We start from the raw sequence: 24,933 nt of genomic DNA on the forward strand, positions 1-24,933 counted from the left end.
TCCTCTTGTCTTTAGGTAATCTACTCTATATGATAAATAGCAAGTGTCTGAGTATATACTATATATAAATATGATATTTTAATTATAAAATAAATTTTTTAATATACTTACCCGGTGAATATATAATAGCTGCAACTCTGCGGCTCGACAGAAAACACACTCAAAAAACTCGCGAGCGATCGCTATGAAGGTTGCGGGTGTGCCCACCAGCGCCAACTGTCGGCCAGATACCACTCTTGCATGTAAACAAACCCTTCAATTCTTCTCGTCCCGCTGCGTCTCTATTGGGGAGGAAGGGAGGGTCATTTAATTTATATATTCACCGGGTAAGTATATTCAAAAATTTATTTTATAATTAAAATATAATTTTTAAATATTTAACTTAGCCGGTGAATATATAATAGCTGATTCACACCCAAGGCGGTGGGTAGAGACCAGAGTTAATTAAGTTTACAGCGTATAAGCTAAGAGTTTTTTTCATTTTGACAGTTATCAATATAACAAAACCAAAATATATAGGTACCTGGTAAGGAAGTTGACTTAGACGATTACTCTGCCTTGTAAGTCTGTCTTCCTCACGGAGCCCAGCGATCCTCTTAGGATGCTGAAAGACTCCCAGGAGCTGAAGTATCAAGGGTTGCAACCCATACAACAGGACCTCATCAAACCCCTAATCTGGGCGCTCTCAAGAAATGACTTTGACCACCCGCCAAATCAACCAGGATGCGAAAGGCTTCTTAGCCTTCCGAACAACCCATAAAACAATATTAAAAACATTTCAAGAGACAGATTAAAAGGATATTGGAATTAGGGAAGTGTAGTGGTAGAACCCTCACCCACTACTGCACTCGCTGCAACGAATGGACCCAGTGTGTAGCAGTCCTCGTAAAGAGTCTGGACATCTTTTAAGTAAAATGACGCGAACACTGACTTGCTTCTCCAAAAAGTCGCGTCCATAATACTTTGCAGAGATTTATTTTCTTGAAGGCCACGGAGGTTGCTATGTCTCTAACTTCGTGCGTCTTAACCTTAAGCAAACATCGGTCTTTCTCATTCAAGTGAGAATGAGCTTCTCGTATTAAAAAAATCTGATAAAATATGACAAAGCATTCTTTGACATAGGCAATGAAGGTTTCTTAACTGAGCACCATAATGCCTCAGATTTCCCTCGTAATGACTTAGTACGAGCTAAATCGAACTTAAGAGCTCTAACAGGACATAATACTCTTTCCAGTTCGTTGCCTACGATCTCTGATAAGCAAGGAATATCAAAAGATTTAGGCCAAGGACGAGAAGGCAGTTCATTTTTGGCCAGGAAACCAAGTTGAAGTGAACAAGTGGCTTTTTTTTTTTTTTTTTTTGTAGAAAAGCCGATGTTCTTACTGAAGGCATGAAGTTCACTGACCCTTTTAGCCGAAGCCAAGCACACTAGGAAAAGTGTCTTGAGGGTGAGATCCTTCAGGGAGGCTGAATGTAATAGCTCAAACCTGTCTGACATGAGGAACCTTAGGACCACGTCTAAGTTCCATCCAGGAGTTGCCAAACGACGTTCCTTAGAGGTCTCGAAAGACTTAAGGAGATCTTGGAGATCTTTATTGTTGGAAAGATCTAAGCCTCTATGTCGAAAGACCGAAGCCAACATGCTCCTGTAGCCCTTAATCGTGGGAGCTGAAAGGGAGTGAACCTTTCTCAGATGTAAAAGAAAATCTGCGATTTGGGCTACAGAGGTACTGGACGAGGACACAGATGCTGACTTGCACCAGTCTCGAAAGACTTCCCACTTCGACTGGTATACTCTAATGGTAGAAGCTCTCCTAGCTCTTACAATCGCACTGGCTGCCTCCTTCGAAAAGCCTCTAGCTCTTGAGAGTCTTTCGATAGTCTGAAGGAAGTCAGACGAAGAGCGGGGAGGCTTTGATGGACATTCTTTACGTGGGGCTGACGTAACAGATCTACCGTTAGAGGAAGACTTCTTGGAAAGTCTACCAGTCATTGAAGTACCTCGGTGCACCACTCTCTCGCGGGCCAGAGGGTAGCAACCAACGTCAACCTTGTCCCTTCGTGAGAGGCGAACTTCTGCAGTACCTTGTTGACTATCTTGAATGGTGGGAATGCATATACGTCCAGAAAAGACCAATCCAGTAGAAACGCGTCTATGTAGATTGCTTCTGTATCTAGGACTGGAGAGCAATAGATTGGTAACCTTTTGGTCAACGAGGAGGCAAAGAGGTCTATGGTGGGTTGACCCCAAGTAGCCCAAAGACTCTTGCCCGCGTCCTTGTGGAGGGTCCATTCCGTGGGTATCACCTGACCCCTCCGACTGAGACAGTCTGCCAAGACGTTCAAGTCCCCCTGGATGAATCTCGTCAACAGGGAGATGCCTCGAATTCTTGACCATAAGAGAAGGTCCCTTGCGATCTCGAGCAGCGTGAAGGAGTGTGTGCCTCCTTGCTTGGAGATGTACAGCAAAGTTGTGGTGTTGTCTGAGTTGCCTCTACCACTAAGTTTCGAAGAAGCTTTCTAATATCATCAAGGCCAAGTGGACTGCTAATAGCTCCTTGCCGTTGATGTGCATGCTCTTCTGACTTGAGGTCCACAGACCCGAGCATTCCCGACCGTCCAGGGTCGCACCCCAACCCAAATCCGACGCGTCTGAGGACAACACGTGGTTTGGGTTCTTGACTGCTAGGGAAAGTCACTCTCTCAGACTGATATTGCTGTCCCACCATTTCAGGCATGCCTTTACTGGTTCGGAGACTGGGAATGATACCGTCTCTAATGTCTTGTCCTAGTTCCAGTGAGAGGCTAGATGGAACCGGAGAGGCAGAAGGTGTAGTCTCCCTAGTGAGACAAACTGCTCCAGGGATGAGAGAGTCCCTACGAGACTGTTCCAACTCCTGACTGAATAAACGTTTCGTTTCAGCATTAGTTGGACTTCGAGCAGGGCTTGACTGCGAATCTCCATCCCCAAATATAGAATAATCTGGGATGAGATCAGTTGGGACTTTTAGGTTGACCAAAAGTCCCAACTCCCTGGCCAGACTCAACGTCCAATGTAGATCCTGCAGACAGCGAAGACTGGACGATGCTCTGAGAAGCCAGTCGTCCAAGTACAGGGAGGCTCGGATCCCCGATAGATGGAGGGATTTTGCCACATTCCTCATGAGCCTCGTAAACACGAGAGGCGCAGGACTGAGGCCAAAGCACAGAGCTCGAAACTGGTACCCCGCATTCCTGTAAACAAACCTCAGAAACGGTTGGGAATCCGGGTGTATAGGAATGTGGAAGTATGCCTCCTGAAGGTCGAGAGAGACCATCCAGTCGCCTTCCATAAATGCTGTCAAGACAGCCTGGTAGACTTCATCGTGAAGTTTGTCTTGACAATGAACCCATTGAGCACACTTGCCTCTTACGTACTCCTGCAGTGAACATGGCTGCCAAATCATTGGAGCCATCCCTGAGGGACTTGTTCCTGCAGAGAACGTGGCTGTCAGATCATTGGAGCCATCTCTGAAAGCCTTGTTTATGCATGACATAATTGTACAGCAAAACTTCAAAGGCTCGAAAATAGCTGTGAAGTCGACCTGTAAAATCTTGGAGCGTCTCATGGCCAGGCGCCAGGGAGAGTCTATGAGGTTTGAGAAGTCTATCTGGGCAGAGGCAGGAACTCCCAAGCCGAGAACTTCTCTCGTGTCATATCAGACTCTCGCTCTATAAGCCAGTTTAAAAGAAGGGAAAGCAAAGGCTGTCTCCCCCAAACTCCTCCTGGTGATAAACCAGTCGCCTAGCAAACGTAAAGCTCTCTTAGAAGAGCGAGAGAGCACTAGCTTATAAAACAACGGCTTCGAAGTAGCTAGGCCTAGTGTAAGCTCAGCGTCCACTCGAGACTGCTTTGACCGCCTAGACTGAGCAGTCAAAACAACTCTAGAATGCGGAGGTTGACGCTCAGCGTCAAAACAAGTCAACTCCGATTGTTGGCGAACGTCCTGAACGTCAACAGGAGCATCAGCAAGTGGCCTAACGTCCAAATGTGGCTGAAAATCCACACGAGACCGCATCGAGTGTGGTTCTAAACAACCTGACTGACGTGACTTGGCTACGCCAACGTCAACAGGACGCACAAAGGAACGTTAGGGTGGCTGAAGGCCAGGATCTCGATGAGATAACGGCTAGGCTCAACGGACTTATCGGCAGAATAGTCTTCCATAAGGGAGGCAAGCTTATTCTGCATGTCTTGCCGTACAACCCATTTAGGATCAACGGGAATGGTTGCGGTAAGAGACGAGGGTAACGTCTGTGACCGCAAAATCTTGCCTACAAAAAGACTCTCGGAGTCTGTGTTACGCTTTTGTTAGGCGGCGAGCAGTCTTCCGATGACTGCATAGGGTCAGAGCTGTCCTAATAGTTAAAACCAGGACGCTGGACCTGTCCTGAAAGGACTGACTTTCGCTTAAAGGGTCTCGAAACCTTGTTCCACTGTTTCTTATGCGAAAAGCCTTCGGATGACGAGGAGAAAATCGTCTCTCTCGCCTTATGGTAGGGGTGATCTTGGTAAGATACACCTGATACCATAGAGGGAACGTCTGTTCGCTGATCAAGGCCTCTCGAACCCATAAGTCGTACGACATTACTTCTCCCCTCGGCTTGGGAGCTTGCAAGAGGTCCCGGACTAGGCGAACGACAGGCACGAACAGACGAACCCTCGGTCGCAACACTGATAACACTTTGCGCAATATCACTTTATCACTACCATTTTCTGTTTTGCACTTATTTCACTGAAATCGAATTTTTTAACAATTCACATTAGGTATGAATAAAACTGATTTCTACCTGAAGCACGCAATTCTACCCTCATCAAAAGGTTATAATTGCGAAATCAGTCGTATAATGTAAGCACATTAATACCAGCAAAAAAACAGTAAACATATTTTAAGATAAAAAAAAATCAGTGGCTGGGGAAGAGACTAAACACTAGTTCATTCAAAACTACGTTTTCAATCTCTCACCGTACAGTGCCTTGGGATGAGAATAAAAAACTAAAAACGTTTTATCCTTTCTCCCCGTACAGAGACTAGGGACGAGAGTAACTCGAGAACAACGTTACTCGCTTGGGACGAGATAGAGATCGGAACGTTCTCTCTCCTCTCTCTCTCTCCGTCTCTATCTCTCTCTCTCTCTCTCTCTCTTGATTACGCACCGAAGAGAAGAGCCCACTTACCTTTCGTCAATAAACAGGTTATTTGACCAAAGGAAAAAACTGAAAGGTTTTTCAATTAAAAGTTCCTTTAAAATAGTCTTTAAAACATTTAAGCTTTGAAAGAAAAAAGAACAAAACGTCAGAATCGATTTACTCTTTCTGCAAAGTGAAACCGTGATACTCTCTCTCTCTATCGTAATGATAGAGCACAAACTGCGTAGCATAAATAAACTAAACGTTAGTTCATCTTTGAAACAGTACGAAGACTATTCAAAGAAAAAAAAAAAAACTATCATAAAATATTTACTAAAAATATTTCATTTAATAAGTTTTAAATCATTAGCTCTGTAAAAGTTATTTACGATTGAAAAGGGCTCAACGTTGTTTAACTTCGGTTTCCAAGTTAGGACCGCCTACTCTCAGGAAAGGTCGCATATAAACAAATCATTAAAATTTATTTTGATGTTTATTATAAATGGAAAGCTAATCGAAGAGGCCTAATAAAGGCGGTTGAGATATAAAATATATAGAGGAAAATCTATAATCAATTTATAACGTGATAAGATAATTGCTAAAAGCCTAAACACACTTCCTTACTGAGGGAAGGGTCGGCCATTTAAAAGTCAAGGAAAGTCCAAAAAACAATCCAAAGTCATCAAAAATTAAATCTATCCAAAAACGAGTTCAAGATTTAAGTTGAAGATAAAACACCTGTACTGCGAAAGCTCAAACCAAAATGAAGTACTTCACCAAATATGTTAAGAAAACTCCAGGTTCTACAGCGAGTATGAATACGTGTTGTCGTCAACGTCGACAGAGAAGAATTGAAGGGTTTGTTTACATGCAAGAGTGGTATCTGGCCGACAGTTGGCGCTGGTGGGCACACCCGCAACCTTCATAGCGATCGCTCGCGAGTTTTTTGAGTGTGTTTTCTGTCGAGCCGCAGAGTTGCAGCTATTATATATTCACCGGCTAAGTTAAATATTTAAAAATATACTGTACAGTATACATATTTCTTTCGGTCATGCTTAGCTCTCCCTGTCCCTTGGGTAAGGGGGAGAGGGAGTAGTAACTTGATACCAGCACTAGGAAAGTCCCACAAATTCTTCTCAGCCACCTTCAACCTTAACTTTACCCTTCCAAGGTAGCACCTATCCTCTCCCCTTCACCCATGTCCCACTTAACCCCCCAGGTCATCTATTTGGGATAATTCTATTATAGTACAGTATGCTTAAGTGCCAATTACTGCCTGAATAATGTCTATGGTGAGGTGAGAATGAGAAAAAGATCAAATGAATGCTGGGTCTCCTTCAAACACAAAACCATAATTGCTATTCATACCTATGTTGCCCATTGAAATATTTCTAAGCTTCGGGTAAGATTACCTGCATTTAAAAGCTTTAGCAGTTCTAAATTTGTATCTGTTTGCATTCATTACACTACCGAAGAAAAGTGATGTTTTAGGGTGTTTGCAATGATGGGAAATGACAATATAGCAATGAATGGTAGAGGTGAAGACTTAATAATATAAATAATCTGCTCAGTTAATCTTACCAGGATGATTATCATTTTAGATACAATGCTAAATCATCTTCATTCATTGCTATACTAACTAGTAGGATAAACCTTTGCCTTCTTAACCCTTTTACCCCCAGGCTATTTGGAAATATCCAACCCTTAACCCCCAGGTGGTTATTTTTCTCCCAGCACATTTTGCAGTATATTTTTTTTTTTAAATTGCTCTAATAGCCTTAATTTTTGTCATAGAAAGGTCAGGTTGCTCTCATTCTCTTGGAAAATGCCTTAATTTTCTCAAAAAATTATCAAAAATATGAAAAAAAAATTTTATAGCATTTTTTTGCAAGGCCGTACCGGTACGTCCATGGGGGTAAAGGGATTGTGAAGAATTTTCTTCACTCTTCTTTTAATCGTATTTTCAGCTCTCTTCTACTAATACTATAGCTACCCCTTAAACATTTTCTCGTACATCTAGTTTTCTTTAACGAACATAGGGAGGACTAATCTAAACAGCTTGTTGACAGTGGCTCACGCCATGCTCGTGACGTCACAGCGTAGATACGCACAATAGAGGGCCTTAGTGTAACCACGGCGTATGTTGGTTCTTTCCTTAAACTACATGGGTTGAGATTAAATTCCTAAACTGCACATCTTTTATATAAATTTCAATACTGCTGAATTAATGCATCTTATATTTCTCAATACCAATTAAGGTTTGTTAATTTTAAGATGTATGCCTATCGTACCAGTCCATTGCTAATTAATCATTTAAATATTAATTTTTAGCAAGCCAGAATAGGTAGGATTATTGTATATATAGACTCCCTTAGAGCAGCAAGATTTCTCTAAGTATTTAGTACAAAATCCTGCCTCCTCTGCACTCCTTGCAACAATATATTGCCCTGTCCTGAAGTCCCGATATGGCAACCCCAATGGATTACCGTGCGCATCAAGCTCCTCACCTGTCTGGAAAGGTGAAGCCAGGTGATCTCTTCGACCGTAGAGTCGACCCCATTCAACGAGAAGCTGCCCTAGCCTGCTGACCTGCCTGGTCATTGAACCCGTGCACTTCTGGCTCACCCCCCCCCCCATCCCCCTCTCTCCCAAAACTCGACTCGCAAAAGATTGCTGCCGGTCGGAGAGATTGAGAAGAAGAGGACCCTGGTGTACCTAGTTGCAGCCACAGTGAGAATTCTTGGGGTGAGCCAGGCAAGAGTGCAACGTGCCAATTAGTGCAACGTCCAGGTCAACAGCTATCACGGGCATAGGACTGATCTTCAAAGGAGTGCAGGTACTACATCAATGGCCATTTAGTTTTCCCCCATTTTTTCTTAGCTTAGACTAATTTTAATTTTATAGGGAACCTGGCTAATTACACTATTCGGACTGTGTGCGGTGGGATTGTGTGTATATATTTTTTTCTATACAATTTTTTGCCTTTTGAGACTAACACAGTTTCTGGGTCACATGGGCCACGTGTCCGACCCCATTTTGATTATTCATTATTGTAGACCACGTGTCTAACTAACTGATTTTCATCATTTTTATTTGCATTCTCTTTATTATTCCATTTTTGTGATGTTAAGATGTCCGTTTTGTTTTAATGTAAATTTGTGAAATAAATCAATATTAGGTTAATTAAACCTCCTTAGTATTTTTGCTCCCTCATTTATTTAATGTTTAAACTGGGAATATTTGAAGAGTAAGTCTATAGGTGGTAACAGCGAGGAACTTTGCATTAATATATTTGCTTCGAAGGTAAAGATCCTTATCTTTAAACTTTTAAACTACTTTACATCACTGCTCCCATTTTGGATTTTGTCTTAATTACTTTAACGTAAAATACCTGTCCAGCATTTCATTGGGGTAGCTGGGACGGAGCCGGAACAGAGCCTGAGAATGAGATGACTATAGACCTGACAAAGCTAGAGTAGGCCATAAATTATTGATATTTCTGCGTGTGGAGTTCTCCGGCCTCTGGACAGTAAATTTGCCTTTTGTATTTTAGAGTGATGGTTTGTGAATTGTGACAGTAAAGTATTAGCAGGGTGTTTGTGCCCCGAGAGTAAGTGCTCATATCCTCCCCTGTTGAACTTTATGTAACTGTTATAAGGAGACTTTCCCGGACTAAGTTCCCACTCAGAACACAACCATTAAAAAACTCTCCACAGGGATGGCTTTTGTGAAACGTACCAGTACGTCCTTTGGGGGTAAAAGGGTTAAGATATCTAGATTAATAAAAAGGCAAATAAACATGAAAAACACTTACGATGACCCGGTAGCCAGAAGGTTTCTCCCAGCAAAATCAACACAGGTGACATCATTGGTGTGGTCCTTTAAAGTGCAAACAGGAGCAGGCTTCTTCATTGAATCTTCAAAATTATTGCCACTTCCAATACTTCTGTTTCTGCTGAAAACGCTGTACCTGAAAATTAAGAAATTAAAAAAAATTAGTGTTTATATGAACCAAAATTCCAAAGTTTTAAAGTAACATATTTTTCCTACCTATACAAAATCCCAGTTTTAAAGTAACATATTTTTCCTACCTATACAAAATCCCAAAGTTTTAAAGTAACATATTTTTCCTACCTATACAAAATCCCAAAAACCTAAAGTTTTAAAGTAACATATTTTTCCTACCTATACAAAATCCCAAAGTTTTAAAGTAACATATTTTTCCTACCTATACAAAATCCCAAAGTTTTAAAGTAACATATTTTTCCTACCTATACAAAATCCCAAAAACCCAAAGTTTTAAAGTAACATATTTTTCCTACCTATACAAAATCCCAAAGTTTTAAAGTAACATATTTTTCCTACCTATACAAAATCCCAAAGTTTTAAAGTAACATATTTTTCCTACCTATACAAAATCCCAAAGTTTTAAAGTAACATATCTTTCCTACCTATACAAACCTAGAGTCTTTAATAAGGGTATAATTTAAGCAGGTAGAGTGTAAATCTAACCCACCCAACAGTCAGAAATGCTCTCACTTTTGACCTTATGACTTAGGAATTCCTGGGTGGTTGAGGAAAGAAAAATTACCTCTAAAAGTCTATACTTATTTTATAAAACTCTTAGAAAAAAAAAAAAAACTTTGATGGCCCATTCCTCAAAATACAAAATTTTTGGAGAAAATTTTCAATAACTTTTTTTTTCAATAATGACTAATATTTGTTCTTCAGACATGAAAAGGTAAGGAATTTTATTGTCTACAATATGTATACTTTTATTTCATAAAAAATTATATACTTCCCAATGAAAAAAAGGTCCTCTTTAAAAACAATTTCTCTATTGTAAATAGATAAAATAAAGGAGTTTCGATAAATGAAAAACTTACTCATGGGGAGGTGCTGTGTGATCTCCAAGGATTTTCTGTTAAAAGGCTACAACAGGAAATCCAATATGACATAAATACCAACGAAATATTTTTCCCCTGTTCTAGGGCCAGCGTATTAACATGCAAGGCACGGACTCATTGTGTATAGGGGAGACCTCACAAGTTCAGGCTCATTTGAATCTGCCACTCTACCTCGGTAACTGAAAGCCGTCTGTTATGAGTGACGTCGTGCATGGCCTCCCAAAAAAGAACCAATGGTCCAGTCCTCACCAGCAAAACTATGTTACAACAAACCCTCAACCACATTCAATCTTCTCTTATTGAAGGATACACAATGCATCTTGTTTGATCATCACTTTAAGATCATTATCAAGATAAGTACAGTACAGTAAAAATATCTTCAATCACCTAAGCAAATGCACTGCATAAAACATACATACAGTACAGTAATAGCCTGCCCTATGCCGTTAATAGGTTCAAAGAGACCCAACCTATGTTGATTTTTTAGGTAGGTTGTATTTTTGCCCTATAAAATGACTTTTTTGGGCTCGGCCATGTCGTCCTGATGGAAGGTTCCTAATGGTAGCTTCCTAAGGGATATATGTACTACAGTAATATTCCCAGAGAATTTACCTTTAGGTCTCCAGAATTCTAACTCCTGGCGCGCATATCCTTAAATTTCTCTCAAGGATATCGCATAACATCAAGGGACGTATTCTTGACACGCCACATGGCAATCTTCACCCCGAATAGCTTTTACGCTTTGAGGGGGAAAGTGGCAAAAATAGAAGGGGAGCCGTATCAAGGTTATCCTACCTCCCATATCCAAGATGGCGGACATTCCTAATTTTGTAGCGATTTTGCTCGGTGGTGTTCCCTGTTGATCTAACTTTTTTGATCGATTTTCAAGGATTATTATTATGCAATATCCAACTTCTTTCGCCTCTGGAAAGTTGAGTACTGTATTGGGTCTTTACAATGAGTATATTTTAGCTCCTATTTCAAAGTGAAATTAGAGTAATTTATTGAGCCTAGGAGCTAGGCCTGTACCGGAGGCGCCATGGGCGCTGTCGTTCGTTAGGCATGTGTTATTTAGTTAGTAGAACGACTTCCCAGTTTAAATAGCATTAATTAATTATGAAAGCTATTTAGGCAAATCATACTTGTAAAGATAGTTATATTGTGCATAATTTTTCTTTTTCTATGTCGATTGTATAAGTTAGAGTTTCGGTGATTGAGGTAACCGAGATCTCATCTTGCCTAGGTAACCTAACCTAGACGATCTATTATACTTTCAGACATTTCCCCGGTTACCCTCGTGTACTGTTTTATCAATTCAGGTGGAGATAGATATCTCCTAGAATTATTATATAAACCATTACACGTCTCCAAAGGAGATTTAAGGGTAATCGCTCCTTCCCTCTGAGAGTAGCCTTAGGCTACAACACTGGTGGGTCGTGCCTCGAGTTTTCATTCAGGCATGACTAACCCAGGGTTTTTCTGTCCCTTCCCTTAGCCGCAGATAGCAGGTTTTGGGATTCGGTCAGAACGTCAGAGTAATTAGTCTTGTGCCGGCGGCCGGCCGGCGGGGTGAATAGTCATTCCCCTGCCGGCCAGGCTGCCGGCATAGGAGGCTAGCCCTCCTTAGGCCGCACTTGAAGTGGGGTTTGATGCCGCCACCTTCTCCCTGCGGTCTAGAAGACTAGTCCTGTGCTCTCAGTCCCTAGGCTGAAGAGTAGACATTCTTCTGCTGCCTGGGATGGCGACAACACTGGAACTGTTTCTCCCTTGTTGAGAGGAGGCGGCACTGCCGCCGTCCCCTTAACTGTATTGGCAGACCCTAGGTTGGAGAATAGAGATTCTCCTGTCACCTAGTTGGCGCCGATACTGAAACAGAGTTTCTTCAGGGAGTGGTAGGACCGGCAACCTTGCTGGCTCCTTCCACACCTCATACAGGACCCTTTTCCCTCCTCCTCTGTCCTTTAGTGATGGCCTAGCCATCGTTTCTCTTTGGGCCGTCGTCCTGCAATCTCTCCGATTTCCGGCAGATTGCGGGGCCGGCCGGACTCCAATTCATCAGCCTGGCTGTCGGCGGCTAGGACAGCTGCCGGCTGCCATGTCGATCGCTGGCGGCCATGTTACTTTTACTGCCAGTTCTATAACTGCCGGCAGCTACAACGGCTGTCGGTGGCTGGGCAGGTGGCTAGCAGCCATGTCATCTGCCGGCGACTGGCGGCTGCCGGCAGCCATTATGGCTGTTGATGGGAAGTCTCTTCTGTCACCAAGGTTCTTCAGTCCTCCCTTAGACTGCCAGCCACAAGCAATACTGCCGGGGTACTAGATTGGCCGGCCGGACCGGCACAGACAGGTGCTGACTCAGCCGGCGGTATGCCGTCTGTACCTGTACTGCCGGCCATATGCCGGCTGGACCTTGCCGGCCATGTGCCGGCTGGACCTTGCCGGCAATGGTACTGGTGGCTGGATGGAAGCTTGAATGATACATTCTCCCTTTCCAATGGCGTGCTGACTCAGCCGCCGGTATGCCGACTGTACCAGTACTGCTGGGTGCTAGCCTGCCCGACCATGTGCCGGCTGGACCTTGCCGGCAATGGCACTGGTAGCTGGATGGAAGCTTGAATGATACATTCTCCCCTTCTATTTGAACCTTCTTTAAAATTAGATAATTACATCCTTATTTAGTGTATACATACACAATAATAAGGCAGTCCTTTGCTCCATGCTGTCTCTCTCTCTTTTAGCTAGCACGCTGGCCGGGTGAGCCGGCAGGGACTAGCTAGGCTGGCGATATGCCGGCGATATTACAGTATAAGTTTATACAGTAGTCAGTATATTTGCAGTATAGGATATACGGCAGATAGAAAACTATTGTATATACTATACTAGTAGTTATCTTCCAATATATCTTGGGTATCTTTGCCCAGGTGTTTGCTGAGACTAATCCTATATTGAAAAAATAGAATTTCTTCAATATTCTGATTAGAAATCAGTTTACATTTTACCCTTCAATATTAAATAAATTAAAGGGCTAGTGGTAGTACACTCTCTATCCTTAAAGGTTAGAACCCTTATTCTTGAGTTTCCCTGATCAAGAAACTATAATTTAATATTGAAAGGGAAGGTTACAGCAAATGAGCTGGGAAGGATACACAAATATATGTCTTATATTTCCTAGTCAAGTTGGCGTCATGCCGGCTGGACCGTACCGTCAGATGCTAGCCATAATGGCAGCGCACTGTCGGAACTACAAAATATACTGCAAACAGAAAACTATAGTATAATGATACAGTAGTCATTTCTTACATTCTTGGGTACCCTTCGGGCTTCTGATGAGACCGATCCTATTTTGGAAGAATAGAATTCCTTCAATACTCTGATTAGAAATCAGTTATCTTTACCCCCACAGTGTTAAATACTAAAATGGACAGTGACATTTTACACTTTTCTACCCCTAGGGGTTGGAACCCTTTGTTTGAGTCTCCTTAAAAAGGAAATTCCTTCCAGTTAATACTGAGGGGAGGTAACAGCAATTGCCTGCAAGGGATACACAAGTATGTGTCTCCCACTATCCCTTTCTAGCTTACTATCCTAAGCTACTTTAGTTAAAAGATGTCTTTTACATATTGCTTATCAATAAGATAATCAATCGTATACTCATTCTGCTTTCCTTTCTTTACAGGAGGAACCCCAGATGACATGTGTTGCGGTCTTCTGCAACATTAAAAGTAGGTACTTTTATGGTCATAATACATGCAGGTTTCCTGACCCCCTGCAATATTATTTCCGAATCCCTGCATTATTGGAACCCCCAAGCTTGCAATATATGTCGGACCTTAGTGTCCGAGGGTTTTGATAATCCCAAGTCGACGGAGTCTAGGGATGCAGCTCGTAAGAATCTACGCAACTGGGTAAGAGGGTTCCAAAAGATCTCTCCAGGACCATACCTACCTAATGATAGGATGCGTAGCTTACTATTCCTGAAAGCAACTAAGGAAATAGTGGTGCCCCAGGCAAGGTTCGCACCTCCCTACATTCAGACAACCTTTGGGACGGAGGGCCGGAAGCCCTCACGGGAAGAGGTGGACAATTTTAAGTCGGGATTGCTTCTGTCTGTGCCGGCTCTAGAGCCGTCAACCTCGACATCTTCACCTTCTACCCCTCCATTAGACGAAATGGCCCAGATTTTGGCCCTTATGAAAGGTCTAATGAAAAACTTTTGCATAAAAGGCGAAAAGGAGGAAGCGAAATTCAAAAAAGACCTTTGTGAAGCCCCACTTGTCGCTCCCCAAGGGTCATACAAAAGACCCAGAGATCAAGACCTTCCGCCATGCTCCAAAACCAATCCCTGGAGGTATGCGGAGCTGATGCCGATTTCAGACGGCAAACTCTACATCTCAGAGAGGATGAGTGCTGTTCCTTTAGACGAAATTCAGTTTTGGCCAAGCTGTAACGCTTTCCCTAATTGCTTCATTCGATTGAAGCATGAACTAACGTCAGGAGACGAAACAGAACCGAGGGAGGTCATGATTCTCGACCATGATAAGGCACAAGCTATCTTGTCAAATAGCCTGAGAAAGGCAGGTTACTCAGTGTCGAAAGTATCCACACTAAGTAACAGACATCCTACCCTTCTTGCTCCTGCTTCAATATCATTCCCCTTTACATGGAAGGTATTTCAATCTGTTACTAAGGCAGTGGAGGCAGGCAAACCATGTCCTGCACTCGAGGAGTGCAAGCCTCTATCACTAGCCTTTTCCATGCAGGAGAAAGATTGGAAGGAAGTCCATTTAACTTTTTCAGTAGGGAAACTCGATGCAGATGTTGCTGGACGACAGTTTAGAGAGAATCTCCCTAAACTTTCTGAACGTCTCCTGCTTAAATAACAAGAGACAAAGGAGAGACTTGCAGCCTCTCTATCGCTACAGAATTGCATGGAGTTGTGTTCAGCCCACTAAGATACCCAAGACATACTAACGGTTTTGGCCAAAATGCATATAGCCACCTTAGCAAAAGACCTTTATGCTTTTATGAAGGCTAGGAGAGCCTGTGGGGAGTTTGTGTTTGCGGCTGCAACAGCGAAACATGAAACAAGGAAGATAATATCTTCCAACATCTGGGGTAGAGACCTCTTTCCAAACGAGGTAGTCAGAGAGGTCATTAAGAATGCCACCACAAAGAATACGGAATTTCTCCAGAAGTGGGGCATCTCTTTAAAGAGAAAGTCTTCCACGGATGTGGGTCCCCAACCTAAGAGGAAGACGGGAAAATCGAGAGATTTTCCTCGGGCTGTTCAACAACATCCTACAGTTTCGAGGACTGCGGTGCCACAGGCAAGCGGTCGGAGATGTAAAATTTCTGATCAATCGAAGCAAAGAGATGCTTCTGGTAGGATGGAGGCTCCTTCAGGATCGTGGGACCTTCGATCCTTGGGTCCAAGGCCTAATTAAGATGTGACTAGGATGGAAAATACTCATGCTTCTACCATTATTTCCTCAACTCTTCCTGCACCCCAACCCCGTCTTGGAAGAGTATACCTTAGAGCTATAAAGCATACAGGTAATAAGGAAAGCATAGTCCATCTAATTCCAGGGAAGGCTGTTTGGTGTTCACAAGAAGGACTCAAGAAAACTCAGAGTCATTCTGAACTTGTTGCCACTCATAAAGTTCAAACAAAACAGCAAGAGCAGAATGTTAATCCTTCTGAACATAGGGACCCTATTTCAAAAAAGGGTGTTCACAGTCTTGCTAGACCTGAAAGTTGCCTATCGGCAGCTTCCAGTCAGTCGCCCCTCCCCTGCTACCTAGGATTCAAGTTACAGAGGATAACATATGTCTAAGGACAGATACTTGTCAGACTAAACATAGTCCTAAGTATCTTCACGAAATTGGCGGACACGGTCACGCAAAAACCAAGCCCAGCAGTGCTTCAGGTAATAAAGTACCTGGACGAAAGGCTGGTGTGGGCAGCACCCAAAGTGACTGTCTATGAGCATCCAAGGAAGTGATCCGGTTCCAGGAACATCGGGGATGCAAAATCAGCGCCATAAAGTCTCGATTCTCTCCAGCTCAAAGGCTTCAATGGTTATAAAACCATCGAAACCCGAGGTCACTCCGGCTCTCCTTTCCCTCAGGGATGTGAAAGATCACAGGGTCGGTCAAGAGACTATGGTAATCGGTCAGGATTCCAAAACGCTAACAAGGAAGAGTTCTAAACTCTCTCCAGTTAGCAATAATGACAGACCCAGTGCTAAGAGCACAGCTGAAAGATGCATTAAGAGTCTGGAGAAGATACGCATCAAACGCTCGAAGAGATCTAAAAGGACTGATATCGGTCTTTCCTTAATTGCTTCCCTAACATAGATCAAAGGCCGAAAGCCTATTGAAGATCGTGCCCTTGCAACCACGTCGACTGTTGTAGATCATCCACAGGGATGCCTAGTTGGAAGAATGGGGAGTCTGCTACCATCAGAGAAAAATTCAAGGAACTCGGTTAGTTCTATCAGAGACCATGTTAGTCCTGTCGTGGTTGATGAAACTCTCTCCCCTCCTCAGTCTGATCTGGGACATCGAAGCGATACTGAGACGTCGGAACCGACAAGGCTAGAGGGCATCTCATATAGTTTAGGTGATGTTAGCCATCGCTTGCCTAAAAGGCTGGCACCTATCAGCAGTTCATGTTCAATTGATACGCAAGGTGACAGCGGATGCTCTACTCGGGCTCAGGCCGGCAGAGTTAGAATGGTCCACAGATGCAGACCTATTCTCTCCCAGATGGGAACAAGTCCCCAAACTGCAGATCGACCTCTTCATGACGAGCGTCATCAAGAAACTACCTTGATATGTAGCTCCATACAAGGATCCTCTAGAAGAGATAACAGACATCAGGTCTGTAGTATGGAAGGGATGGACTCGGGAATTCTTGTTCATCCCATCCAATTCCCTGCTGAAGGTCCTCAATATGCTGAGGTCCTTCCAGGGAGGAGTAGCTCTGGTGGCTCCCATGTAGCCCGTGAGCAATTGGTTCCCTCTAGCAAAGGAACTGAGACTGAGGCTGGCCCTAGTACTGAACCAAGTACTATTTTAGAGGGCTCAGAAGTTAATTGCCTTCGATTTATCACATAGGGCCCAAACCCTTCATTTCATGAATTTCTTGCCCTAGCAAGAAATTCAAGATTTGGGATCTCAGAATATAATATAGGATTCCTAGAAGAATACAAATCTAAGTCAACTAGAAGACAATATGAGTCATCTTGGAAGAAGTGGGTTGCTTTTTTTAAAGCAAAAGGACCGAAAGAAATTTCAACGAACTTCTGTCTGTCCTTCTTTGTCCACCTTCATAATCAAGGTCTGGCAGCCAACACGATAACTACGTGTAAGTCAGCTTTGACTAGACCTCTTTTATATGCCTTCCAAGTGGATCTGGCAAATGAAATCTTTAATAAGATTCCGAAGGCATGCGCAAGGCTTAGGCCCACAGCACCTCCAAAGCCCATTTCATGGTCTTTGGACAAGGTCCTTCATTAGGCCTCATCTGTGAACAATGAAGATTGTTCCCTCAAAGATCTAACCCAAAAGGTTATTTTTCTGTTCGCTACAGCCTCTGGGGCTAGAGTTAGTGAAATTGTAGCCGTATCTAAAACTGAGGGCCACATTCAGTTCACAGAAAGGGGAAAACTGAATCTCTTTCCTGATCCAACCTTTCACGCTAAAAATGAGCTACCCACAAAAAGGTGGGGTCCTTGGAGAATCTGCTCTCTGAAGGAAGATGTCTCTCTCTATGTCACGTAGAGTGTCTAAAAGTCTATCTTCGTAGGACTTCAGATTTCAAGGGAGGACAGCTCTTTAAAGGAGAAACCTCTGGATCCAACTCAACCCTAAAACAACTGAGGGCGAAGCTCACCTACTTTATTCGTAGAGCAGATCCTGACAGTACTCCCGCAGGTCATGATCCGAGGAAAATTGCTTCATCACTGAACTTCTTTCAGTATATGGACTTTGAGCATCTTCGTTCATATACTGGATGGAAATCATCTAGAGTGTTTTACAAACACTATGCTAAGCAGGTCCATGAACTAAAGCACTATGAGGTGGCGGCAGGTAGTGTATTAAAACCTGCCTCCTAATTACTGCAATAAACAGTAATTGATTGGGACCTTGAACGTCCTCGCTCATATACTGGATGGGGATCATCCAAAGTGTTCCATAAACATCATGCTAAGGAGGTCCATGAACTGAAGCATTATGTGGTGGCGGCAGGTATTGTATTAGAACCTGCCGTCTGATTACTGCGATGAACAGTTAATTGATTGGGACTATCAATTAGGGAGAAGGGGTGTCAACACTGTTAGTGTGATACAGTACCCTCTAAATGAGTGTTACTGTGGTGGCACTAATTCTGTTCAAAATCTCAGGTGTAGAATTATACAGAAAAACACTTGTGCCGTGTGTACATAGTACAGAGTGTTGATAAGATGCAACATTTACAGAAATTATAAAGGAAAAATTTATTAAAAAATTTTCAATCTTAGAGTGGCACTCAAAAATTTTTTCCCTTTCAAAAAGGAAAATTAATTTCTGTATGTTGCATGTATAATTCCTTTATGTTACATTCGTTTCACTTGTTTTTCAATTAGTCATTTATTAGAAATAAATGGCTATTAGAATGTAATTGCGTCCTAATTCAACCGGCAATTTGCATATTCAAGATGCTAGAGTTCTTTGACTTACTCATGTAAGTAACCCTCATATCATTGTATGCTTACAAACAATAGATATGATGGACACTGATATTGTTCCGACAATATATACAAACTGTGAGACCGTTGGTATACTCAGTGAATACTCATGTTTGTTCATACAATATATGCTAACCTTGAGGGCCTTTTTCTACCGTCTAGTATGACTCTTCCCCGTAGGGGGCAGGAAGCACTAACATAGTTTATGATTAGTGATAATGACGGATAACGGTATCGTCATTTGTCTCAAATGGTTCAGATGACCATTGAAAAATTGTCCCAAGGTTAGGGCACTGATGAAAATCCACAGATACATTAATTCTCTGGTATTCTTTCATCAGGACGACATGGCCGAGGCCAAAAATTTTTGGGTGAGATAGCCATGTCGTCCTGATGGACCCACCCTCCTTTTCTATAGAAAAGGTCTTCGCAGAATCCCTCCTGAAGTACTGTATCTGTAGCACCATGCTCAACGCTACACGGAATGTCCGCCATCTTGGATATGGCGCCATATTGATACTCAATAGTAGTATGGGAGGTAGGGTAACCTTGATACGGCTCCCCTTCTATTTTTGCCACTTTCCCCCTCAAAGCGTAAAAGCTATTCGGGGTGAAGATTGCCATGTGGCGTGTCAAGAATACGTCCCTTGATATTATGCGATATCCTTGAGAGAAATTTAAGGATATTCGTGCCAGGAGTTAGAATTCTGGAGACCTAAAGGTAAATTCTCTGGGAATATTACTGTAGTACATATATCCCTTAGGAAACTTCCCTTAGGAAGCTTCCCTTAGGAACCTACCATTAGGAACCTTCATCAGGACGACATGGCTATCTCACCAAAAAATATATTTTTCGCTTCGCTCAAAATCCATTAATAGTCTCCAAGAAGCTGTTGTAAGTCCAATTTTATTAAATTTTGGCCTAGGCTAGGCCTAACCTGAATCTCATGCCTATGATTTGTAGCTACAAGAGTCAACAAACAGTCGGGTTTCCTATGAAATAGATATCAGGTTATTACAAATTTTGTTTTGCTTACTGTATTAAATTATGTAATATTGTTTTATTGCAATATTGTTTTATCTTATCTTTGTTATTTAATGTTGGATTTGTGATTGTGTGTCTGAATGTTTATAAGTTAGGGACCTGTAATCAGTGGAACTTCAGAACTTCAAACTGTTAAACAGGTTGACATAAGTTTCGTTTCACAGTTTATTTATGACTGATCTATTTTTATGATGTTACTGATATAAACATTTAAACAAATTTCTCCGATACTTCTCATAAATAATTCATTATTTCCCTGTGGCAGAATGTCCTCAACTTACAAACATTCGGAGATACAAACACAAAACCAACAGAAAATTACAAAAATAAGATAAATAAATGCTGTAATAAAACAATATCATATCATTTAATACAGTAAGCAAAATGACATCTGTGATAACCTGTCTTTTTCATGTGAAACCCAACAATCTATTGACTCCTGTGGCTAGAAATCATAAGCATGAAATTCAGGTTAGGCCTACCTTAGGCCAAAATTTAACAAAATTGGACTTACAAATAGCTTCTTCTGACCAATTAAGTTTGAAAGTTGAGGACCTTCTTTACTTCCTTTCTGCAATAGTGGCCTTCCCCGTGGGAGCTCTTGGGCTTGTAATATCCTGCTTTTCCAACTAGGAATTCAGCTAGGCTGGTAATAAAGAATAAATAAAATATAAAGAATAAAATAAACACTATACCAAGCAAAGTGTAAAAGAGATCCAACAGTCGGGAAGAACACCAACGAATCCGTCCATTCTCAATGTGACCAAAGACAAAAAAGAAGCGATAAAGGCAAGCAAAGAGGTGACATCTGCGTACCTACCGCTATCTATCACACATAACTTGTTAATGTTCAACAGCCATTTGTATTTGCTTAGGAAGAAAGAATCATTATGAAATTTTAGAAATCTATTTAAGTAAACATAATATGATGTTATGGATGGACAATGGAACCAGAAATGTAACACCAGCCAATGCGAGAACATTCTCACGTATGGGATAAAGTTGCATCCAATTGGAATAGACTACAAGCAAGTTTCAATGAAATATTGAGTCTTTGAGCAAGTTTTATCTGTGTACCTCTGTGTAATATTGTATAATAATGTTAAAAACAGATAAACAAACTAAACTAAAATCATAACCTCATTGTTGGTTAGTGGTAATGATCCTACTTCCTCTCGTATCAAGTAGTTATGTCTTAAAGTAGAAAGAGCTAAGCATGAACTTCTTAATTAACTTGCAAAAATGGCAAAATGAAAATGCTTGCTAACACAAAACACTAACGTAATAGTTAGGCAAGAACGTGGAAGCTTGAAAGTCTATAGAAAATTACGAAGAAATTTTACCTTTCTCTAATAAGTTCTAAATCTCGAAAGTGATCTTCCTCATCAAGACCATCCATGGCAACATCTGTGGAGGAAAAAAATGTATTCAAATACGGCACCAAACGATACTTATTAACGCTAAGTACAACTGAAATAGGTCCTCAAAGCTTAATTTTCCCTATTGGAGCCTTTGGGCTTATAGCATCTTGCTTTTCCAACTAGGGTTGTAGTTTAGCCAATAACAATAATAATAATAATAATTTGGGGGAAAAACATTTATATATACAATAGAAGTTTTGATATAATAAAATGATTTGAGGAACTTATCTATAATATTTAAATGAGAGAGAGAAAGAGAGAATGTATAGTTTATATTTAATTCTAATAGTTTTGCCTTTTCTTTCACAAAGCTGTGGCTGAGGTTTCACACTTATGTCACCCATTATCAATCAAATATCTTATAAATGATTCAATGCCTGTTCCTATGTAACTGACGACATATCCCCGATTTAAAGGATGACAGGTTTGTATACGTGTAGAAACAAAAAATCAAAGTCGGCTGATTGGCTGCCAGTGCTTCTTGGCCTCGAGTTAGTTACAGTAGTTTGAAAAAAGGGTGTAATGGAAATATTTTTATTTTTACATTTGCACATTTTAAAAATGCATTCAATCTACATCCATGCATACTGAGAAGTTACTGTACTATATGCTTGGGGGCTTAAAGAAGAAAAATTGCTAAAAACTCAGACTTCTTGCAATTGCCCTTATTTCTGAAATTCTTCTTATGTGAAGAAGTGTCAGAATCAGAGGAGAAAAAAAAAGAGTAAAATTGCTTCCTTATCTCCTCGCTGACTCTGCATCCAGAGGCGTCAAGGTGTATACAAATGACAGTGACAGCACTCCTACGGGGAAAGAAGCTATGGGAGCTCCTCCGACAGGAACCACTGGTCTGGGGGTCACTAGTAACACTCACTGTCACGAGCACTGCACTGTCCCTTTCTGGGGTCATAGACACGAGTAAACTTGGTGGCCACTAAGGGAATCCTTAAAACACTGATACTGTTATAGACATGCCTGAAATGTATAAAGAGAGCCATAATTTCTTTAGCTCAAACTCATTACAAGAAAGTCTTGGGGCCGAGCCAGAGGATATCTCTCACTGAGGGATGGGGATATCTTTGCATGAACTGAGATACACACTGGGCGAGAATGCGAGTCTTCTGACCCCTCCTATATACTGTATACCAAGCAGACTGATCTTGAGGGGCAACAATGATCCAGATTGGGAAGGGAGGAGTAAGGAGCCAAAAAGCTCCTTCAGCTTCAACTTCAGGGAAAGCATTTCAGAAGGTGCTTTAGGACGCTTCTTCCCAAACTTCACCCACTGTTGGGAAGACCACGACCTACACCCATCACAGGGTGAAGACTAGCTTAAGCACTTTACCTTATCTGGCCCAAATATAATCAGGAGATTTACAATTCTCAACAGAAACATTTTCATTGCTATCATATTCACTTCAGTGAAACAATGAAGATCTCAAAAATTTCTTCCAGATAAGCACCCGCAAAGATAGATACACTCATGAAAAATTAATGAGTCTTTTGTAAAACTTTGCTACTGATACAGTGCTGTACTCTGCTACTTTCAATTGTATTTCTGCTACTATACTATGCATCAATTCCTTCTTTAACCTGTTCCATGAAATTACTGTACAAATAATACTAATTACTCTATTGTCTTCACGGTATCCAATACAGTATTACTAAGAAAACTAAAAATTGCATCTTACCCAAAATGACCAACGTAGGATAAAAAGAAACGTACAGTATTAGTACTTTACACAATGAAAGGTGCACGACAAATGCCACCAGAACCTTATTATTCATTCTACTTCACTAGTAATCAATGCCTACCACTCAGCTAGTGACGTCACCATGACGCGCCATGCAAATTATTCAAAAATCTATTGCTGGGGCAAACTGGCGAAAACTAACTGAGGCACTTTCTGTCAATAGGCATAGGAGGAAATGATGATGATGATAAATAATTAATAGTAAAACATACTGTATTCACCCGCTGTATTATCATTTCAAACAAGCCCACAAAGAAGTTTAATACAGTACTAAACATCATTCATGATAGTCAAATAGCAAATATAACACAAACCTAGTTACATAAATATTCAATAATAATAAATATCAATAGAAGTAATGTATTATTTATTGCAATTTTTCCAATAATAACAGAATCTGATAAAGCAATACAGCAAGAACTTCGTGCAATCTGACCTACAGTCCAACCAACGTATCTGCCAACAGAAGGAAAATCAATTGTGGCCTTCAAGTGTTTTAAACAATGCATGGCTCCACCTTTTCTGGTAAATGCCAAGGCCAGAAATATACGGTGGATCTTCATAACACCTAAATAATTCTGGCCTATTGATTCAACTGCACCCACAAGTCAATACTACAGTATAGCTCTCTAAAGGTTGACCATATTTTCTTTATTTTGTTGCCAGGCAATCATGGTTTTATGCATACATTATATATATTCATACACAAGATATCATATTCTAAATATCACCTAGCAATAAAAATCTTAAGTCCTAGAAATGGGAGATAAATGGAACAGCCATTGAATTATTAATAAGGTGGGTGGGTAACGACATATGGGCAATTAAGGATGGTACAGTACCCCTGCCTGTCAAAATAACATCCACTTCTGACCATCAGCTATGAGCTGAGAAGTGTGACTAAGGAGGAGGATTTTAATCTAAAGACACAAGTTTGTAGAGTTAAGAAAAATAAACTTTTTTTTTAAATCACAAATCTTGGAATCAACTTGTATTATTCTTAATTATATAAACCAGTGTCCTCTAATAAGAGTAGGTTTTCGATGACGTGGTGTACCGCATGCGTATCACACGCTCGTACACTCTAACAGTATTTCTGTTTTTGTATATCGCTATTATCGCTCTCCCTATGCACCAATAATTTGTTTCTACCTGTATGTGCTTGTATTAACCTGTTTGAATTTTTGTGACTTTTCACAGAAACTGTAGTTATTAAAACTCGCTATTTGTTGAAATGAAGTTAGTTACATCAGTTAATACCTAACTAGTGGCTCTGCATAGTTGAAACGTTTGTTATAACTATTGGATGGTAGTGGGGAAGTGGCACTCATCAATCTGCAAGTCTAGCATTTTTAACCTTTAGTCAGGGGACTTGCGGGATGCTTAAGGCTTCGTGAAGCATAATTTAAAGGACACAGGTTTGCGTAGTTAAAAAAAAATAAAAATTAATTTTAACTCATCCTTAGGAAGGAGGAAGTTCCATTGAACCAAATTATTGGCTGGTTCAACATTCCAGGGCATCATCAGAGCACTTGCACTATGGTATTCCGCTGTCTTGAGGTAGAGTTCTCTTGCTTGAGGGTACACTCCGGCACACTTTTCTATCTTATTTATCTTCCTCTTGTTTTTTTTTTAATTTTTATAGTACTGTATATATATATATATATATATATAATATATATATATATATATATATATATATATATATACATATATATATATATATATATATATATATATATATATACAGTATATATATATATATATATATATACATATATATATATATATATATATATATATATATATATATATATATATATATATATGTAAGATCTCCAGTCTTGGGTAGTGCCATAGTCTCTGTAACATGGTCTTCTACTGTCTTGGGATAGAGTTCTCTT

The 24,933-nt window shown here is 40.9% G+C and overlaps 1 protein-coding gene across 3 annotated transcripts in view; it reads right to left on the bottom strand.

Annotated features, from left to right (window-relative positions):
* The window catches only part of LOC137629533 (WD repeat, SAM and U-box domain-containing protein 1-like), a 164,130-nt gene that overhangs the window by 116,748 nt on the left and 22,449 nt on the right, over positions 1-24,933 (bottom strand). For 2 of the 3 annotated variants that reach the window (XM_068360941.1, XM_068360942.1), the window contains exons 2-3: positions 21,198-21,261; positions 8,985-9,140 (exon numbers count right to left, since the gene is read on the bottom strand). In XM_068360941.1, coding sequence (XP_068217042.1) covers positions 8,985-9,140; positions 21,198-21,253 — 212 coding nt within the window. In that variant the 5' untranslated portion in view covers positions 21,254-21,261. The remainder of the gene's footprint in view (positions 1-8,984; positions 9,141-21,197; positions 21,262-24,933) is intronic. The other variant, XM_068360943.1, reaches the window with a different exon arrangement.

The sequence above is a fragment of the Palaemon carinicauda genome, chromosome 37, assembly GCF_036898095.1.
Source record: "Palaemon carinicauda isolate YSFRI2023 chromosome 37, ASM3689809v2, whole genome shotgun sequence".
Classification (NCBI taxonomy): domain Eukaryota; kingdom Metazoa; phylum Arthropoda; class Malacostraca; order Decapoda; family Palaemonidae; genus Palaemon; species Palaemon carinicauda.